The following is a 21,366-nucleotide window of genomic DNA, read 5'->3' as shown; positions in this document are numbered from 1 at the left end:
AAATTAAATTAAAAAAAGTTAAATTACTCCCATTGACCTCTCTGTGTAGGGGAGAGGTCGCGGAAAAGCGTACATGTGCTCAATGACATAGTTGTCAACATCTACGTGCTCTGCCTGCCAAACCAACGGGTTCTGTTGGTGGTGGAAATGCAAGCCAAGCCAGACTTAACAGTTCCAACCCATACCATACTGACCCGGACCGTTCAGTGGAAATGGGACTTGTCAACATACATGGCTAAATCGTCATGGTGTGACAGCTGCATAACTTATTAAATGTATCCAATGTATTTGCCAAATTTTTCATGTCGGCATACGCTGGCTAAATAGTCAAGGTGTGACAGGGCCCTAATATGCCAATTTCAACCTACATATAAACTTAAATCACAAACATGTCGACAAGATAAAAGCAGTATCTGCTCCTTTGGTCCTCCTTTACTTTTGGAAAGTAAAGTCATCAAACTACAAAGCGTAGTGAGAAAATGCATTTGAATGACTTCATTGTTCCCAGGTTGCTAATATAATAACTCAAACAACAGCAACTATCATCTTGTAAGTACGAGGTCTGTTAGAAAAGTAACGGCCCTTTTTATTCTTTGCAAAAGCTATATGGATTTGAATCATGTGCGCTTGCATCAGCCAAGCTTGAACCTTCGTGCGCATGCGTGAGTTTTTTCACACCTGTCGGTTGCGTCATTCGCCTGTGGGCAGACTGAGTGAGCACTGGTCCTCCCCCCTCATTGGATTTTCATTGTCAGGAAAATGTCTGAACGATTGGAGCAGCGCTGCATCAAATTTTTTCAGAAACTGTGAGAGACAGCCAGGTGGAAACCATTCGGAAGATTCAGATGGCTTTCGGTGAAGATTCTATGGGCGTCACAAGGATTAAGGAGCATTACAACCGGATTAAAGACGGCCCACAGCGGCGTAGGGTGCGCCGCGCTCCGAGCGGCCATCGACAGGCTGAAACGACCAGATCATTTCCAAAGTGAAGGCTGTGTTGATCCGGGACGTCGTGTGACCCAGAGAAATTGCGGAAGAGGTGGGCATAGCCATTTTTAGGCACATTCCACTGTTAAAGGAGATTTTGTAATGAAAGACGTGCGGCAGAATTCACGCGTCAGGATGAAGCCGCAATGGCGGAGAACAAAAGCAAGTCCGTGTTGGAAGTCTCACGGGACATGTTGACATGCCCAGCTCTCCACAATTTCTCGGATACTCACTCGACTAAAAAGCCACCGAAAGCCGTCTGAATCTTCTGAATGGTGGAAGACATGTCCCGTGAGACTTCCAACATGGACTTGCTTTTGTTCGCCGCCACTGCGGCTTCGTCCCGACGCGCGAATTCCGCTGCACATCTTTCATTACAAAATCTCCTGTAACAGTGGAATGTGCCGCAAAAGTGCTGATGTCCACATTTTCTGTGATTTCTCTGCTAGTCACGTGACGTGACGGATCAACACAGCCTTCCCTTTGGAAATGATCTGGTCATTTCAGCCTGTCAATGGCCGCTCGGAGCGCGGCGTGCCCTCCACCGCTGTGGGCCGTCTTTAATCCGGTTGTAATGCTCCTTAATCCTTGTGACGCCCATAGAATCTTCACCGAAAGCCATCTGAATTTTCCGAATGGTTTCCACCTGGCTGTCTCTCACAGTTTCTGAAAAAATTTGATGCAGCGCTGCTCCAATCCCTCAGCCATTTTCCTGACAATGAAAATCCGACAAGGGGGGAGGACCAGTGCTCACTCAATGCCTGCCCACAGGCGAATGACGCAACCGACAGGCGTGAAAAAACTCACGCAAGCGCACGAAGGTTCAAGCTTGGCTGATGCAAGCGCACATGATTCAAACCCATATACTTTTTGCAAAAAATAAAAAAGGTCCGTTACTTTTCTAACAGACCTCGTAAGTCCCTTTGGCTGCTCCCTTGTTTTCACTCGGGGTCACCATTGCAAATCCAAAATGGATCTGCATGTTGGTTTTGGCACAGGTTTTACACTGGATACCCTTCCTGACGCAACGCCATATTACATGGAAAAACATGGCAGGTATGGGGTTTGAATGAAACCAAGTGCACTAACTACTTGGCCACCAACCCTGCTGCAACTACCACTTTGTGTGTACAAATTAAAAGGGCATATAATGACAACAAACTAATTAACATATGGTGAACTGTGATGCAACAGAAAAATTGAAACAGCAGTGCTGAAAGTAGCCCTTGAGTTAAAAAAAAAAAAAAAAATAAAAAAAAAAAAAACTATGAGGGGGCTGCCACAGCTAGTCTGGGGAAAATACTACATGCAATTTGGTGCAATTAATAAGCTAAATGAGAGCTATTTTCAGTCCCATTTTCTCATAGTTATAAAAGCCATATTTCCCATATTGGCAAGATGGCAGAACTATAATCCACAGTCTGTCACATGGATTAAAATACAGTGTTACCAGTATTTCATAAAACCACATATTCACATTGGACTGTTACTGTTCTCGCTCTACGTTTATCTAAACATTTGACTTCAGCAATTTGTGCTTTAAAAACAACCGACAGTATAAGTAAAACTGCATCTACTGTTCCTTAAGTCATCAACATAACCTTTAGTTCTCAGGAACACTGATTTGGGTTTAAATTTGATTCTTATTCGCTTATATATATAAATGGGAAATGCAATAACAGATTTTTCCATCCATTGATGAGGTCAGCATTTCTGGGATACTGATCATTTATGTGTCATGCAAGACAACACACAAACGTTTTTCACATCAATACTTGACTTTAGAGCATGTTAAAGGTTTATCACATTTTCCTCCAGTTGGATATTTCATGCAACAGAAGAATGGTAAATGGACTGCATTTATATAGCGCTTTTCCATCTGCATCAGATGCTCAAAGCGCTTTACAATAATGCCTCACATTCACCCCGATGTCAGGGTGCTGCCATACAAGGCGCTCACTACACACTGGGAGCAATGGGGGGGGATTTGAACCCAGGATCTTCTGGTCTCAAGCCCAACACCTTAACCACTAGACAATCACCTCCCCATAAAATGCAGATTTAGCAGGCTAGAATTTGCATAGAGACAATTTGGAGTAAATTCTTCCCAAAGACAGATTTTGAAACATATAAAAATCAAAGACTAACCGGAAGCGTTAGCTTTGCTCTAAATGATTATTTAAAAAAAACAAAAAAAAAAAACAAACTTGGGTCCCCATTTGTCATTGCTTGAACCAGCCCCATTTTGAATTTATTCCTGATTAACTTTAAAATCGTCTCCCTGCGGCAGAACAACGTTTTATCCATTTGTTTTGTAGTTTCAGCACAGCGTGGAGTTCACTGTAAAATCTGTAATGGCGCCTCTCATTTGCAGCTGTACGGACGAGTGGCGGCAGGTAACATTTATCCTTCAGTGTTGGATCAGGACGTGAAAACATCAGACTTAATATCCACTGTTGCGTCTCATCAGACATTACCAAATGATTTTACAGATACGAACATCATGACATCAGCCCGCAGACTACTTCCAGGTAAACAAAAATAACCCTGAAACATTCGCCATGGAGGTAAATACCCGGATATCCGGGAATTCCCGGAAAATTTTCATCACTGAACAGTAACGTCATTTAGCACATGTAGTACTCCATGGATCTCCCTGCATGTTAAGTGGAAGCTGCATGGATGATGAAAAATAACGCAATGCTAAAATATCCTCCGCCGCATGAGCATTGTCTTCTTTATAATTTCCAGTTGTTTAATTGGTATCTCAGTGCAAACTTCATATTATACATATAAATAATTATACATTTGTTATTTACATTAATTATTAAGATCCTATTGTCTTATGTACAATTTGTACATGTTCAAATAAAGCTCTTCAATCAAAAAAAAAATCAACAATATATTTACGTTTTAATGGCATCTGCAGGAGGGCATGCACATACATGAGCTTTTGACAAGAGCGGAAGTTAGTATGCACGCTGACATCAGCAAACTGTTACAAAAACAAATAAAACAACAAAAAAAAAAATTCAGGTTACAAAAACAGCGTTTTCAGTTTTAGAAGTGTTTATCGGTCAGTAGCTTTTACATAATATATGACAGAGGTTTTTTGGGGTTTTTTTAAACAAACAAAATGTAGTTAGCAGCTAGCTAGACCAGCCTGTGATGTCATCACACTAACATCTGCGAAATGTCTTGTAGATCACTCCAAAGGTGTTATCAGGTTCCACAGCGCTTTCAGTTTTAGCAGTGTTTATTTCTTGCTAGCTTTTACATGATATATGAGAAACGTTATATAAACACAAACAAAGCAGTTTTGGAGCGCCAGAGAGAGACTAGCCAGTGATGTCACGGTGCCGCTTTACTCTGATTGGCTGTCACCCCCGCCCCTCAAACAAAAAAAAGGAACAGAATGCAACTTGTTAACCTCTTAAAATAGGCCAAGGTTAGCCATCTTTGAACTTGTCCAAGGGCTGTGTCCCAAGAATGTTCCTTGTGAATTTGAAGACTGGCAGTAATAGGACTGAACTTATGCTGAGCACAGACAGACGGACGGACGGACCCATAGTCTTTGCAATACACGGTCATATTTGATGGCCTCGGGTAAAAATGGGAGCAGGTGAAGTTGTCAGTGAGAGAGACAGAGTTCCAGCACAGAAATATATTGAATCAGAATTAAACTGTTCTGATTATTTCACATTGTAAAAGTAATAACACTGCAGAAAGCATTTTGTAATGAATTTAGCCTTGAAAGAAAAGAAAATAAGGCTGTGGACTTGTGTCAGGAAGGGCATCTGGTGTAAAAAAAAAAGTGTGTCAAATAAACATGCACATCCACCTTGAATCTGCTGTGGTGACCATGAGAGAAAAAGGTGAAGCTGAAGGGACTGACAGTGAAGTAAAAAACTAATGGGGTTAGTGAGACTATTTCTGCACAGATATTTACAAAATTATTGTACTAAATTACTTTTGAAATGTTTGACAGTAGTTATATTCTATAACTCAACACTGTCACACGTCCCTACAACACCGTGTAAGGTTTTCTCTGTCTCTGGAATTAAAGTTTCACGTCCCTTGAAATAAGCGTGTTGTTCAGTTTCTTTCATTTCCAAAGCCTAGGTCTGGTAATCATCCAGGCCACCACTGCTTGTTTCATTCATGCATGCGATGATTATTTCCTGCAACAAGCCCAGAGATGTCCAGGCAGCAGACAGGTATATGCTGTATTAAATAGGAATAACGAAACTTGCTGTTTCTATTGCTCTGATATGTTAAACTTAACCAAAATGTAATTAGTGTGTCCTTATTAAAAAGGTACGGAGCCTATTAATCTGGAGAGAATACCACTGATTGTTTTTGTTATCTTGTTAAACTGGGGGTGGACTCATTCATTACTCACAAGATACATCCTCTGGATTTGCCAAAACCTCTGAAGTTCTACACATGTATTTAGACAGGTACAATCCTCACATTTAAAATCTCAAAATTCAGCACAGGGTTGAAACATCACTCAGTTTTTAACCACATTTCAGATTGTTATTTGCGCACCATTTACATCAAGCCACTTAAATATAACAGCTGTCTGAAATTTTTGGAAGTTGTGAAACTGCCATTCTAACAACATATTATTGTTTAATTTTCTTTTTTGTAAAATTTTGAGAGAAATTACTCAGACCATTTCACGGATGCCTCCATTTTGGATTTGGCGCGGTGCAGGCTGGGATCGCTTGGAGACAACCCGCATCGTCCGCCTATTCGAACACATTGTAGAAGTTGTGATCCTTCAGTGTTATCTAGTAATTAAGTCATACAACCCTGCTGAATCTAATAATCATAACTCATTTGTCTGAGCCTGAGATTATAATGGGTGGGGCTCATTATTATTATTATTATTTTAATTTAAGCAGCAAGTTCATAATTTATTCAGTCTCTGTTAAAGCCATTTAAAGATGTCTATCGTAACTGTCTCCAAGCAATTCCAGCATGCACTGCACAAAATCCAAAATGGAGGTATCTGTGAAATGGTCTATTAAAAGCAATATTAAGTATTGCAACAGACAGCAGTACTTCATCATTCTGAACAAATGAATGTAACTGAATAAGCACGATCTTGTAGGCCCTGAGGCCTATTGGGCTGATGCTGATCTCTGGTTTCTGTGGAGTGAAGCAAACGCCGGTCCATCACAGGTCACTTTTCAGCCAAGGCCCGTACCCATTTAACACATGGGTAAACAGACAATGCAGATCAAGTGCCTTGTTTAAGGACACAAACAAGTAGCATGAGCGGGGTTCAAATCCAAGTCTACATACACACTCACGCCTACGGTCAATTTAGAATCACCAGTTCACTTAACCTGCATGTCTCTCAAAGTGGGTGGAACTGGATTACCTGGAAGGAACCAACGCAACGGGGAGAACGTGCAAAACAGAAAAGACCACATCAGAAGTGAACCTGGGACCTTCTTGCTGTCTGACAACAACGCTAAGGTACGCCACAAAGCCATCGTGCTGCCCAAACCTCATAATACCAAAAATGGAAGGTGAGGGAAGTCCCCATAATCTGTAAACTTTCCAACTCTGACAACTGTGGCAATCTCGTGTACAACAAAGATGAAAACTGGATCCCAACAATGAGAAAACCTCATAGCAATTTGCTCATGTAATACAGATGTTTTCATAAAGATCCCAGTCTGTCACATCCCTGAGTGCACATGATTGAAGTACACAGGTAATTCCACAAGCAGTTGCATAGTGGCAATTTTGCCTCTGAAGTATAGGACTACACAATTTAAAAAACAAAACAAATAAAGTTATATGGCAATTATTGAGGAAAATATTGTGACTGCAAAGTGTGACTGGTAGATATATGGTCTTGTAATGCAAAAGTCAGGTTCATAATTACTCAGACAGTGACATGATTTTTTTGTTATTTTTTTGTTAATTTTGTCTCTGAATACAACAACAGTGGTGCTAGGGATGGGTATCGAGAACCGGTTCCTTTCGGGTATCGTTAAGAAATTATTCGATCCACCGACATCAATAAGCTTTGTGCTTAACGATTCTGTTATCGGTCCTTCAGAGTGGCCGTTGTTTTGGCAGGTGTTTGTCAGGAAAATGATCATTTCTCTACATTGATTACAGACCCTGCAGCGGGTCCTTAATCAACTTTTCTGCAGCGTGGCTTTGCTTTGAACCTTGAACCAATTGAAGCGTGGTTCGCAGTTTGAAGCAATGCTTCGGTCGATTGCTTCATTTATTTCTTTCTTTCGCTTAATTTTCCCCGGCTAAAACCCTAAAGAGCATACGTTTGTGAGTATTATTTACCTTTTCTATGTTAAACCGACCTGTTATGGTCTTCTGAAACAGTTGATAGATGTATTTTATAACTTAAAAATGGGAGCGATGCTAACGCATTAGCATGTCTATGGCATTTTCAATGTTAAAAGTTAGCATTTAGCAATTGCAGCGGTCATCACGTTTGGGTGCATTTGTTTTCAAATTGTAATATTCCTTAAATTTATTTTTGCTTATATATTAATAATCTAACGAATATTATACAATTTTAGGTAAAGAGACAAAAAGAACCTGAATAGAAACACAACAGAAAATATATAATAGCAACTAACAAATAAATAAATACATACAGAAATAAATGTTTCCTGTGAATACCTAGTGACTCTCACACCTCCATTTCATCCCTGTCTTATTTAAGTTTAATGACAGTTTGTTTCGGTCAAACCATATTTTCAGTTTGTTAATTTCTTCAGTGATTTCCTCCAGAACTATCTGCCAAACTAGAAAACTGCTGCATCCTAGTAAGAGCAGAATACTACTGGAATGAATTTGAATAAGGAAACTTGTATTTTTTTTTCTCACCTAAATGGATTCAGCACTCACTCCAGTTTATTGTCTGGAATAGTCCCAGATTGCATTTCAGAGCTTCTAGAATTGAAATATTTTCGTGCAGGTGGTGTTGGGGGGTAATTTTGGGTTTCAGCTTTTTTTGTTTTTCACCACTTTCATCCCTGAATATGAGTTGTGATTCACTTTTGTGCGGATTAAAGTTACTAACTGGGACTCCTGTCTTGTTGCGAGAAAGAAACGAGAATCGTCCTCCGTTCTGTTCACACAGCTCCAAACGTTGCGCGGCTCTCTGACAAGTCAAGATAGAACAATAGAATTCAGTCTGAATTAATAAGTTCAAAGCGACACCGTTTTATTTTTATTTATGTCCAGAGATCAAGGACACAGTGATTAATTTCATATTTACTTTAAGACTCAAGGAAATACATAGAAAACCTGTAAAGCCTACTTTTAGTACAAAATTCACGAGGTATCGATAAGGAATCGGATCAATAAGCAGAATCAATAATGGCATCGATATCGATAAAACCTTATCAATACCCATCCTTAAGTGGCGCTGAAATGCAACATGTATTGTAGTGCATGAAGACCTCTTCTAGCTTTAATTTCAAGGGTTTTAACAAAAATTTCACATTAACCATTTAGGAATTGTGGTCATTTATGTACACACTCCCTCCATTTTTTAGAGCCCATAGATAATTGAACAAATTAAATAAATTTTTAATACCAAATAAATAAATAAACCATAACAACACTTAATACACTACATAAATAAAACTTATTTATGTGATTATTCTTGTCAGAGTAACCTCATCACCAATACTAGTCAAACATACCAAAATACAGAATCTCTCTTGTTAAATAAGTATTCAATGATAGGTATGCCAATTACTGTAAAGATAAAATTAATAATCATTTCCCAGTTAATGATGGATTGACAGACTGTGTGCAACTTTTATTAAGTTTTAATCCTTAAGGCTGTGTTCTTAATATATAAGTGTAACCATTTGTGTAACCATGTATTTTGTATTTGATCTATGTGAATATGCTGATGACTTGATAATGCATACAGTTTTTAATTGTCTTCTATTGGAAGCTCAACCAAACCAAAATCAAATAAATAATATAGGCTACAGCATCTACCCCCACCCCTGGGACCCTTGACTTTAGTAAATGGGTATGAAAAACGAATGGATAAATAATAACAATCCCCACGACTCGATCCCAGATAAGCGGTTGAAGATGTATCTCTATATTAACAACAACAATCATCATCACTTTTATAAATGGTTTCTTTAGCTAAGTTAGGAGACAGAAACATTAACATTTCAAAGTCACTGAGCATGTCTTGGACTTGATTTACTTCAATATTTAAGAAAATGCAAACAATATATTTCTGGAATATGCAATTCTCAGAAACAGAGTGACTGTGCAAGAAGGAGCCTCGTGACAAACAAGAAAGACACCCACGACTCTCTAAAGCAGTTACATCTGGTTCAACTGGCAAGATTTGGGCTATTTCTGAGACAAAACGATACAAAAACAAGAAGAAAAATGGTTTTGATTTTGGATTCCCTGCCGTACTTCTGTTACCTTGCGTTCTGATTGGCTACACATCAGATTCAACAGGCTGTGTGCTTGTTTGTGCTCGGGGCACACCCCACACACTGGGATATTTGGCAAAGACGATCCAACATGTTGAATATTCACGATTTGAGGTATGAGTGCTTCTGATATTCTTCTGAACAGACTACAGCATGTTTAACACACCACACAGTAGGAATATCTGATAAGATTAGCTTTAGAGCCATCACGATAGTCGGGACTTCTTTAAGATTGTCGGAAGGGGAAGATCGGGTCAAAAATCAGCACAATTACCTTGTCGTGTGAACCAGGCATTACAGGCTTCAATGTCTGTTTAGAGACACTGCCGCATGCAATTTTTGTTTGTTGCCAAGCCCGGCGCCAGAAAAAAAAAATATTAAGGGGGTGATGAGTTTATCACAGGGGGCGGGGGCGCCCCCCCCCCCCCAAAAAAAAGCGCACCGGAGGAGACGTGCCTCTGAGCGTGCATAATGAATTGGGTGCGCTCCTGGAAAGCTCATGTATTTAGGCTACACCGTTGTAAGAGACTGACTGAGTAAGATTAAAGAGTGATGACAGTATTTTTTTTTTATTATTATTTGAACGTATAGACCCTCGGTCAAGTGATCTGCATACCACAAAACCAAACCAACAACTGATCTGAGAAACGACACGAGACAGTAGATAGACAGTTATTTTTGATAACTCTGACATCCAAGGGGGCGGGGTTGATGATGTGAGGGGGCGTCGCCCCCAAATGCCCCCTCATGGCGCCGGGTCTGTTTGTTGCATCACCAGTTATTCCATTTCACACTGTAATGGCACGAAAAGATTTTTTATTTATTTATTTGAATTATAAATGTCAGGTACAGTTTGTCAGAAAGCACATGGGAGGACTCAGTCTTAGCTTTGATGCATTTTCTTGTATTAAAATCCGGTTGTTCCACATAACCACAAAGTCATGTCTGGTTATGCAAAAGAAACATCACAACACTACAGTGCCTTGCTAGAGAGAGTGGCAACATGACACGTCAAGAAAAAATAAATAAATAATTAGATCACGTGACTCATGGTGCCAGCTTGGATTAAAAATAGCGTTCGCTGTCTGCCTGCATGTAAAGTCAGCTTTTTTTTTTTATTATTCTTTGAAAATGCTGGGTTGCTGTGCATTCAGAGGCACAAACAGACACAACAAGGGCTTCAAGATGTACAGATTCCCTTCAGATCCGAACAGAAGAAAAATTTGGGAAAATAAAGTCAGCTGTGTGGGATGGAAGCGACTTCATCGTCAAAGCATTGAGAGGTAAATTTACTGTTCAGTACCATGTACAGTAAAACTCACCTAAACCGTCATTGTATAAACTGGATATTTTCAGTCACCGGACAAAAAAAAATTTGCTAAGTTTTTGTACTGTTTTCCATGTAATAAACACTGTATATAACAGATTTTGTACAGCGGATTTTTCACTCACATCAGATAAAATGTCCTGTCTGATCGCAATTTATTTCAATTAAACCCCTCGCATGAGGGACCAGAGTCATTTCCATGATTAAAAGCCAGACAGTTTATTTTTTTCACGCCATAAATGGACTGCATTTATACAACACTTTTCCATCTGCATCAGAAGCTCAAAGCACTTTACAATAATGCCTCACATTCACCCCATGCTCAGGCTCAGACCCGCAGCCTGCAGTGAAAGCAGCAAACACGTTGTTGCTTTTACATTTTCATAATGAATAAAATACATTTGGCAGAAAAAAAAATTTCAGACGAAATTTTGACCCGGTCATTAAATGAGGTGCACAGATATTTTACTGGAATTCAGGATTCCTGTAGATGTTTGGCACCTCCTGACTTTAACTAATCTGTTACATACATATGGCTCATATCGGATAAACGTCCCGTCCGATCGCAATGTATTTCCATTAAAAACACCAAGCAGTCTGGCCGTGCAGAGGCACAAATTAAAGTCCAGTGCTGAAACTCATCGATTTGAGTAAAGCGAGACCGGAGTCATTTCTGTTATTAACAGTCCGGCAATTTAGTTTTTCAAACAGCGTTTAGACTGGGACCTGAAGCCTGACATGCAGCTGTTAAATCAGACACAAATGGCTGTGATTTGACACATTGCTGCTTTCAATCCTTCGTCTCCCATCATATTATAACAGTTTTTACAGTGCACACGCTGATAAATGGATCAGAAAATCTGCATATTTACAGCTTACCTTTGATTTGGAGGTGAAGACTGTAGAAAGAAAAGCTTGAGGGTCATGCCATGTCATGGCATGACACGGAGTTACAGAGCAGCAGCTGCATAAATCAGGCTTTAAATGAATTAAATAAATCATCATAAATTGTAAATGTATGTAAATTTCATAGCTTAACTGTTTTCATATTTATTGTGATAGCACCTGTACGTGTTGCTGTATGTGGTTATATTATTTTAAAAAATGTTGAAAACATAAAAGGTTCATTCAGTAGTTCAGCACAGTTGGAACCAAAATGGCGCCATGTTCTGAGTTGACGCCACTCTACACAACACCCCCCCCCCCACACACACACACACACACTGTGTTGAATCCCTTGAAATAAAGCTGAAAGTCCACCCTAGTATATCTTGATTGTTTCATTTCAACTATATTGTGATTATGTACACAGCAACAATTACAAACCTTCTGCCACTGTCCAAATACTTATGGGCCCAGTTGTACCAAAGAAGCTTTATAGGCCTGCTCTGATAATAGATGAAATATGTTGCCGCCTTTAAAGACTCGTGTTTGTCACTTTGAGGTATGGGGCCAAAATATATTGTCGTCACATATTAATTTACCGCCAACCATTTCCTACACCATCAAACTGAAAAAGAATAAATTACAGCACCAATAGCCACTTTCCAAGGGCTGGCTTCTCTTCCTTCTAGTTTGCCATTAAAACTTTGCTTGCTATAACCTCTTTAAAAGCTCAGCATCAAGTGTCACAAAGTGACTTACTTGAGGTTTTTCCTTAAAGTGCATATTTCAGCTAATATTTGCTGTGGTTAAGTGCAGATCAATACTCTGAAAAGTGCTTCACATTCAGCTGCACTGTAATCATGTTGAGAAACTGAATACAATTTTCTGAAGATATTAGAGAATCCCCATTCAATTATTTATTGAAAAAAAAGACGACGACACTCAGAGCTTGTCGTTACAGATCTGTGTTCAACTTATCGTAACATTATCAAAAACTTAACTACTTAATGCTTCAAGGGCAAAAAAAAAAAAAAACAACTTCCCTTTTATAAATTAATTGCTTTCAAGAAGGACTAGATCTTGTTCATCCAAGTCTTGACAGACTAGTACTTTCAGAAGACAGCTGATTACTATCAGCGAGCCAATAGCACTTAGGAATGTATGTAAAAGTACTTTGAACATCTCCTTTTCAGCTTTGTGGAAGGTTCAAATTTCTTAAAAGAAATGACTGGTATGTTCTAGCACCAGACAGTCAATCGATTTTTCATCTAATCACAAACCAAGAATGCTGCAATGCCAATGTTGCAATAAATGGCCATATATATTTGCTGAAGTACGCTGCAACAATTAATGGACTAGTAATTAACTATTAAATTACGATTAATTGACAACTACTTTGATACTCAGTCATTTGAGTAATTGTTTTAAAAAAATCTAAGTGCTTTTATTTCAGCTTCTTAAATGTGAATATATTCTGGTTTATTTTACTCATTTCTTTACTCCCACCTGACAGTAAACTGAATCTCTCGATGTGGACAACATTTGAAGGCATCATCTTGAGCTCCAAAAAAACACTGACTGACACTGTTCAACATCTTTTGACCAACGAATTGATCAGATGATTAATTATTTTCTTGATGAATCAACTATGAAAATCAGTTGAGCAGCCCTACTTTTTTCCACAAATTATTTTCTGCAGAAATTGGATTTTGTGTAGCAATCATAGCACAGTCATATTAGCATACAAGTTAGCACCAAGCAGGTAGACTCCAGGCTCAAGTTATCCCAACATTTACTTGAAGCAAAAGTCTAGCTTTACTCTTCAGAGCACAAGCAAACATCTGGATAGTTGATGAAAGCAACTACAACCAGGTATAAGGACATACATTTGTGTCATAACTTAAATATAAGACAGATGGCATTGTGCTTTGGTCATTTAATGGTACCAAGATGAGGAACAAGGGGGATTCTTTGAGTTAATTCACCTCCAAATAGGGGTCTATATTGTTTCTCAAAGTTCCATATGATGCATTCAATGTCAGATACGTTATACGTATCACTATATAGATATATTTATGTCCTTAATAATGCTTAAATTAATTTTACTGAAATGCATTCATAAATTATAGTCTATGGTGTTAGTGTATAATCCATCTTTTTAATACTTTAATCAGGATTTTTTATTTATTTATTTTGCAATGGGACAACATCAGATGCGATGAAGCGGATGGACTCAGCGGGGAGAATGGTGAGGAAGGGGACCCTCCCCATTTCCGTGGTGTGGAGCTTTTGAAAATTTGAGGTCAAAATAGGGCATTCTGATGTTTCTTGAAGAACTGGAGGAACAACAACAACAACAGAGCATGGGAGCTGCGTGAAGTAAGACATGTTTACATATTCTTGATGGCATTTTGCCACATTCTCAGTATTTTGAAAAAAAAATACGCTGTTTGTTACGAACAAGCATGACATTTCCCTGCATCAATGTTATGTATTTACAGAAGAATCGATTGCCTATGGGAAGGCTGTATGCTAGAAAGAATAACGCAAAAAAAAAGGGGGTAAAAAGGAAAATCTGTAAATCTGTGCTTATAATAATTTCTTCTTATTATTATAATGATAAATCTGTGCTTCTATCTCGTGCCATCCTCAGAAACAAACTGCTTGTGGTGGGGAGCAAAGCTTGTTTTATTTTTTAACATCAAAAACCAAACAAAAAAAAAAAAATGCTATTGACAAAGCAATGTATTCTGGGTCAATTTTTCTTATATACAGTAGGGAGAATTTATTTTGTCAGTCAAGTGTGTTAGTATGACTTTACGGTGCATCCAGAAAGTATTCACAGCGGTCCACTTAACACATTGTGATGTTACAGCCTTATTTCAAAATTGATGAAATTCAATTTTTTTCTCAAAATTCTACACACACCTCATAATGAAAATGTGAGAAATGTTTTGAGATTTTTGCAAATTTATAAAAAAAAAAAAAAAAAACTAAGAAATCACATGTACGTAAGTATTCACAGCCTTTGCCATGAAGCTCAAAATCGAGCTCAGGCGCATCCTGTTTCCATGGATCATCCTTGAGTCCACCTGGGGTAAATTCAGTTGACTGGACATGAGTTTGAAAGACAAACATCTGTCCACATATAAGGTCCCTCAGTTGACAGTGCATGTTAGAGCACAAACCAAGCATGAAGTCAAAAGAATTGTCTGTAGACCTCTGAGACAGGATTGTCTCAAGACAAATCTGGAGAAGGATACAGAAACATTTCTGATGCTTTCAAGGTCCCAATGAGCACAGTGGCATCCATCATCCATAAACAGAAGATGTTCAGATCCACCAGGACTTTTCCTAGAGCTGGCCGGATGCCTAAATTGAGTGATCGGGGGAGAAGGACCTTAGTCAGGGAGGCGACCAAGAACCCGATGGTCACTCTGTCAGAGCTCGAGCATTCCTCTGTGGAGTGAGGAGAACCTTCCAGAAGGACAACCATCTCTGCAGCAATCCACCAATCAGGCCTGTTTGTTGGAGTGTCCAGACAGAAGCCACTCCTTAGAAAAAAGGCACATGGCATCCCACCTGGAGTTTGTCAAAAAGCACCTGAAGGACTCAGACCATGAGAAACAAAATTCTCTTGTCTGAAGAGACAAAGACTGAAGTCTTTGGCGTGAATGCCAGACGTCAAGTCATGCCAGGCACCATGCCTACAGTGAAGCATGATGGTGGCAGCATCATGCTGTGGGGATATTTTTCAGTGGCAGGAACTGGGAGACTAGTCAGGATTGAGGGAAAGATAAATGCAGCAATGTACAGAGACATCCTGGATGAAAACCTGCTCCAGAGCTCTCTTGGGAGACTGGGGCGGTGGTTCATCTTTCAGCAGGACAATGACCCTAAGCACACAGCCAAGAGTGTGCTGACTGGGACATGTTTAAGCAGTCCTCTGATAACCTGGATGAACTCACTGATGTTATATGTTCTTATGTCACTTTTTGTAGAGACATGATTGTTCCCTGTAAGAAAGTTAAAATTTATCCTAATAATAGACCATGGGTCACTAAATCAGTGAAATCTTGTATAAAGAAAAAGAAGGAAAACAGACCTATAAGTCTGAGTTGGACAAGAGGATGGCTGCTCATAATCTTGGGTCAGCTTGGTCTAGTATGAAGGCCATTGCAGACCTCCAAAATATGGAAAGCAGCACAAATATTACTTTAAATGGCTTCAACTCAGATATTGAACTAGCTAATGCTCTTAATTGATTTTTTAAATCGTTTTAACATATCTGATTTTAGTAAGGAAACTCAGGAACTTGGTCTCAGGCTCCGTGACTCTCAACACTTCTCCCTTCACCAATGGGATATAGAAAAAGCTTTTCTTAGCACAAAGGTAAATAAGAGTCATGGTCCAGATAATATCTGTGGCCATTTACTTAAATCTTGTGCAAAAGAGCTGAGTCCAGTTTTTTATTATATTTTTAACTGGTCCTTGGAAACACAGCATGTCCCCAAAGTGTGGAAAGATGCTGTTGTGGTCCCAGTTCCTAAATCTAGTAATCCTACATCCTTGAATGATTTTAGGCCTGTTGCTCTAACATCAATTTTGATGAAGATCTTTGAGAAATTGGTACGGTCGGTAATGCTAAAAAAAATACTATGCATGCACTCGATCCGTTACAATTTGCTTACAGGCCTAATAGAGGAGTGGAGGACGCCACACTCACTTTGCTTAATCTGCTTCTCAGGCATTTGGAGGGCAGCGGGTGTCATGCCCGGCTTTTATTTGTTGACTTCTCTTCAGCTTTTAATACAATTCAACCCTGTATTTTAACCCAAAGGCTTTTAGAACATTTTAAATTAAGTAATCTCGTGGGTTGGATTTTAGACTTTTTAACAAACAGAACACAGAAAGTTAGAGTGAACGGGATTTTATCAAACACAGTGTGTTCTACTGGCTCGCCACAAGGGTGTGTGCTCTCACCTCTGTTATTTATTCTCTATACCAGTATGTGTCAGAGCACTTTTAAAAACAGGTTCATTTTAAAATACGCGGATGATACAGTGATTGTCAGTCTGCTGCGGGATAATGAGAGTAGCCACGGTCATGTAGTTGACCATTTTGTTAAATGGTGTGAGGACTCATATCTTCAGATTAATATATCTAAAACTAAAGATATGGTCATTGATTTTAGGAAGAATGGTAGCACACCTGGCAACACAACAATGAATGGTCAACCAGTTGGAATTGTGAAAACTTATAAATACCTTGGGACTATTATTGATGATTCGCTGAAGTTTGTGGCAAACTGTGAGGCGGTGTGTAGGAAGGGACATCAGCGCTTGTTCTGTCTCAGGAAACTGTCGTATTTTCACATTGGCCGAACCATGTTAACACTATTTTATCGTGCTTTTATTGAATCTGTTTTAGCTTTTTCTTTGGTGGCATGGTTTGGCAGTTTGACACTGAAGGATAGGAACAGACTGAGTCAGATCATTAAATGGTCCAGTCGGTTGATTGGTGAATCGCAGCTGAGTTTAGAGTCCCTGTACACTAAACAATTACAGCGGATAACCAACTGCATTATAGTTGATGACTCCCACCCCCTGGCTAATGAATTTCAGCTTCTACCTTCTGGCCGTAGGTTTAGAGTCCCAAGGTGTAGAACAAAACGCTACAGGAGTAGTTTTGTCCCAGCAGCAATTGTGCAACTGAACACATCTTAGTAGGTTTGCATATGGTTATATTTAGATATTTATATACTTATTTATTTATTTGCCCTTTGCACACTAGTTTTAAGCTGACCATCTTTTTAGTGGTTTTAAGGTTGTGAGGATGGGATGGAAAGAGGAATGGGCAAAACTGTCTATAAAGACAGGTGCACCAAGCTTGTTGCAGGCTGTAATTGCTGCCAAAAGTGCATCAATGAAGTACTGAGCAAAGGGTGTGAATACTGATATACATGCGATTTCTTAGTTTTTTATTTTTAATAAATTTGCAATAAATAAATAAATACAATAAAATAAACTTTGTTCCATGTTGTCATTATGGGGTGCTGTTGATTTGAATTTTGAGGGGGAGAAAGTAATTTACTCTATTTTGGAATAAGGCTGCAACATAAAATGTGGAAAAAGTCAAGCACTATGAATACTTTCTGGATGTGCTGTATTTAATTGGTGACTTTTTAATTTTGATACCCTCAGAACAGACAAAACCTCAGACACCCCCCTGAGAGCAGATGACTTAACTGTTGCTTTTGCATATCTGAGCACCTCATCTTTTTCTGCCAATGCACCTCATGATTGGGGGGGGGGGGGGGGGGGGCTGATTCAGTCTGAGCTGCATGTACAGAAATTAAATAAATGTAAGAACATGCAAATTAGCCATTATCCTCTAAAACCTTTAAGTGGGGGCGAAAATACAGTCTAAAATATAAACATGAGGGCAATGCTATGGAAACTGCATGGCAGTTTTTACAGTATTAGCAGGAGATATTTTACCAAAGTGGTACTTTATAACACTTATTGTGCAAAACTATACAACAAAGAGAACTTGTGTACAACTGCAATAATTAGGAAAACTATAAATCCTTTCCCCAACCAGTATATACAATGCAACACATACTTCAGGTTTGCACGATTAATCATATTTCAGTGTCAGCCTGTCCAATTATATATTTGTGTAAGGATGTGATTTAAATGAAAATAATCATGCAATACACTGTTCCACATGTGCAGCAAAACTAAAATGGCAATTTTATTTTGCAGTAAATTAATATTTCAGAGCCAAAATAAATTGCAAATATAAGACATGAATCTTTAATCTACTTAATAGTAGTTTAAGGAATTTATTAAGTTCCATAGAGCTTGTCAATTCTCAAAGGGAATGTGAGATCCCAAATGGGATAGCCCTGGTTAACAAGTGTTGTACAAATGCAGGTCAAATTCACGTCCGAATCGCAATTCTTATTTATTAAGATTCTGAATCGATCCAAAATGTCTAAGAATTGATTTTTAAAAAGCATTTTTTAAAACATTTTCTTACTTGCTTGCTTGCTGCGTGTACTGTTTGTCAGGCAACGGCCTCCGTACTACAGTGTCCCCACAAGGGGCGGGTCCGGCGTGCTTCAAACATTCGTGAGCTGCAGCTTAGCATGGCAGACGAAGAGCTAATTCAGCCAGCACCGTCTTTGCTGAAGGCAAATGTTTGGGCGCATTTTGGATTTTATTATTTGCTGCATAAGAAGGAGCTTGACACAACTGATGCAGTGTGGAAAATCTTCAAAATCAAAGTCAAGTACTTCAGGAACAGTTCAAATCTGCAAGCCCACATGCTACACCATCACCCGGAGCTAAAAGAAGCAGAGCAGCAGTATCTGCCAACTACTGACCAGCGCTTCGCTAAACCACCAGCCAACTCTGAACGAGCAAAACAGATAAGTAAATTTACATCTTTAGAATCACTTGATTAACCTTCTAAAGCTCCATTTTCTTAAACATAAACATTTTTTAAGTAATAACTATTTCATAGAGCTCTTTCAATCGAAAATCGATTCTGAATTGAATAGTCACCCCAAGAAACAGAATCGAATTGAATCGTGAGTTGTTGTAAGATTCACATCCCTACTACTTAGCACCAAAAAATGTGGCCAATCAACTTCAGAGTATGGATTCCAAGAATGCAATTAATTTTTCGACCATATCATGCAGCCTCAACATAGCCCCCCCAACCCTATTTAAAAAACGTGGCTGCGCCCCTGCTGATGTACGCGAATCTGTAACATTATGCAAACAACAAATTGCTTCCCCTTTAAATAATTTTACGGATACAAAACGTTGCTCATCTCGGTTCCACACACACCATCTGCAGGGGTTCAGTGGGGGAGTACAGTCGGCCTAGTTAGCCAAAGCTTGTGTGTGTGCGGAGCCGCCGTGGAGCTGTCACAGCCGCGGGCCGGTGACATGTCACGGCGTAACTAAAGGCATCGCCTCTGCCGTCTCTCGGAGACCCAGCAGGAAGACAGAGAAGACGGCGCAAGAAAACCTTACAAACACGGAAGGGCTGACAACTGTTAGTGCGCCAGCCTCCGTGTGGGGTGCTCTAAAAAGACGTCAGTGGGCTCGGCTAGTTTATCAATGTCAGCGTGGGAGCTGAGATACTGCAGATCAGCTAACCGACACAAGCGGCGTTCACCCCTGACTGCAACACGACAACACGCCCCTGTCGACACCCGCTCACCCACTGATAAAACACCCAAAGCGACTCGTGTGGAGGTATTTTGGCTAGCTATATCGCCTGCTAAGTGGCTAAAGAGGAATAACATGAGGCGAGGTTTGCGGGGGTGGGGACACACAACGACAAAAAACAAAACGCTGCTTACTTCCCGAGCTCCTCGTACAGCTGGTACTCGTCGGTAAACCTGGTGGAAGTAGCGGTGTTCGCCATGGCTGGAGCCGAGAGGAGGGGGAGCCTCGGGGTGCGACGGCGGCTGGTTCTCGTGCGGGGTCTGGGGAGGAGGATAGCCTGGCCTCCAACAGCGTAGCAGCACCTTTCTGACAGGCAGGCAGGCAGGCAAGGCTGAAGAGGAGAGAAGTGCCGAGGCGGAAAGGGAGGGGCTGGAGGGAGGAGGAGTGGTGAAGATGGTGTATAGTAGGAGGATGCGGCAATCTCGCGAGAGCAGGCGCGTGCGGCATGAGAGGAGCAAGCAGCGTTGCCAGATCTGTTTCTCGTCTTCATCACTAGGGACCCCCCCCCCCCCCCTCCACCAAAGTACTTAAAAAACGTCCATTTCCATATGTATTCACTATTTAGATTAAAAAGTAAAAAAAAAAAATCGACTTTATAAGGTACAATTGCGAGACAACAGGGGCAGATCTCGTTTTAACTGAGGGGGTGAATGGGGTGCCCCAATGAAGAAGGTCTGCTTGTATTCTTCCAAAACCTGAAGGATAATTTTAAAAATCATTTGCCTTTTTCTAAAGCAATCAGGGAAGCTAAATGCCAACTCTTCAGTCACCGTTCAGTCTATTACACAATTTTTATTTTAAACACTGGAAATCTTCTGAGGACAGTAAATGAGCTGAGCTGTGCACTGCACAAGTCTTGAAGACAGACGAACCCGAGGTGATTTGAATGAAATATATAAAATTTTGCATGGCTTTGAGAATGTTGACCCCACTGTATTTTTTGAAATGAGAAGGTATACTTACTGCTTGGAAGTTAATAGATCTAGATTGAATGTGAGAAAAAAATTTCTTTAGTAACTGAGCAGTAAAGATTTGGAATAGTTTGCCACCTGAAGTGGTCTTATCCTCGAGTACCGATATTTTTAAAGCAAATTATGATCTGTATTATAGTATAATGAATGCCACCAGATTAATTATGAATTGCTGTCACTGTATTTCTGTCACATGCCACAACATCTTTATTCAGTGGCTCAAAGGAGGGGAGTTACAAACGCCATAACTCCCCCCCATCCTGCACTGAATGTAGCTTTTAAAGGTCCTTGGACTCAGGTTTTACACATTAATAGAGCAGAGAACTATTTTCTCCAAAAAAAAATGCTCTGTTTACATTCCCAGTCTGATTACATATACATTTTGTGTATCAAACTTCTGTTTAGCGCATGTGAGACCCACTCTGGGATATCTTTACCTTTCCTCACATTTATAAAGAAACACCAGCACTCACTACTCA

The 21,366-nt window shown here is 39.7% G+C and overlaps 1 protein-coding gene across 1 annotated transcript in view; it reads right to left on the bottom strand.

The window, feature by feature from the left end:
* LOC117531572 (calcium/calmodulin-dependent protein kinase type II subunit gamma-like) overlaps nt 1-20,256 on the bottom strand; it is a 156,828-nt gene extending 136,572 nt beyond the window's left edge. The window contains exon 1 of the mRNA XM_034194694.1: nt 20,051-20,256. Within this exon, the coding sequence (XP_034050585.1) occupies nt 20,051-20,115 (65 nt within the window). The 5' untranslated portion in view covers nt 20,116-20,256. The remainder of the gene's footprint in view (nt 1-20,050) is intronic.
* Between the last annotated feature and the right edge of the window lie 1,110 nt (nt 20,257-21,366).

The sequence above is a fragment of the Thalassophryne amazonica genome, chromosome 18 (assembly GCF_902500255.1).
Source record: "Thalassophryne amazonica chromosome 18, fThaAma1.1, whole genome shotgun sequence".
In the NCBI taxonomy this organism is placed as follows: domain Eukaryota; kingdom Metazoa; phylum Chordata; class Actinopteri; order Batrachoidiformes; family Batrachoididae; genus Thalassophryne; species Thalassophryne amazonica.
Note: the sequence above shows the minus strand (reverse complement) of the source record. Positions and strands in the feature narration are given on the sequence as shown.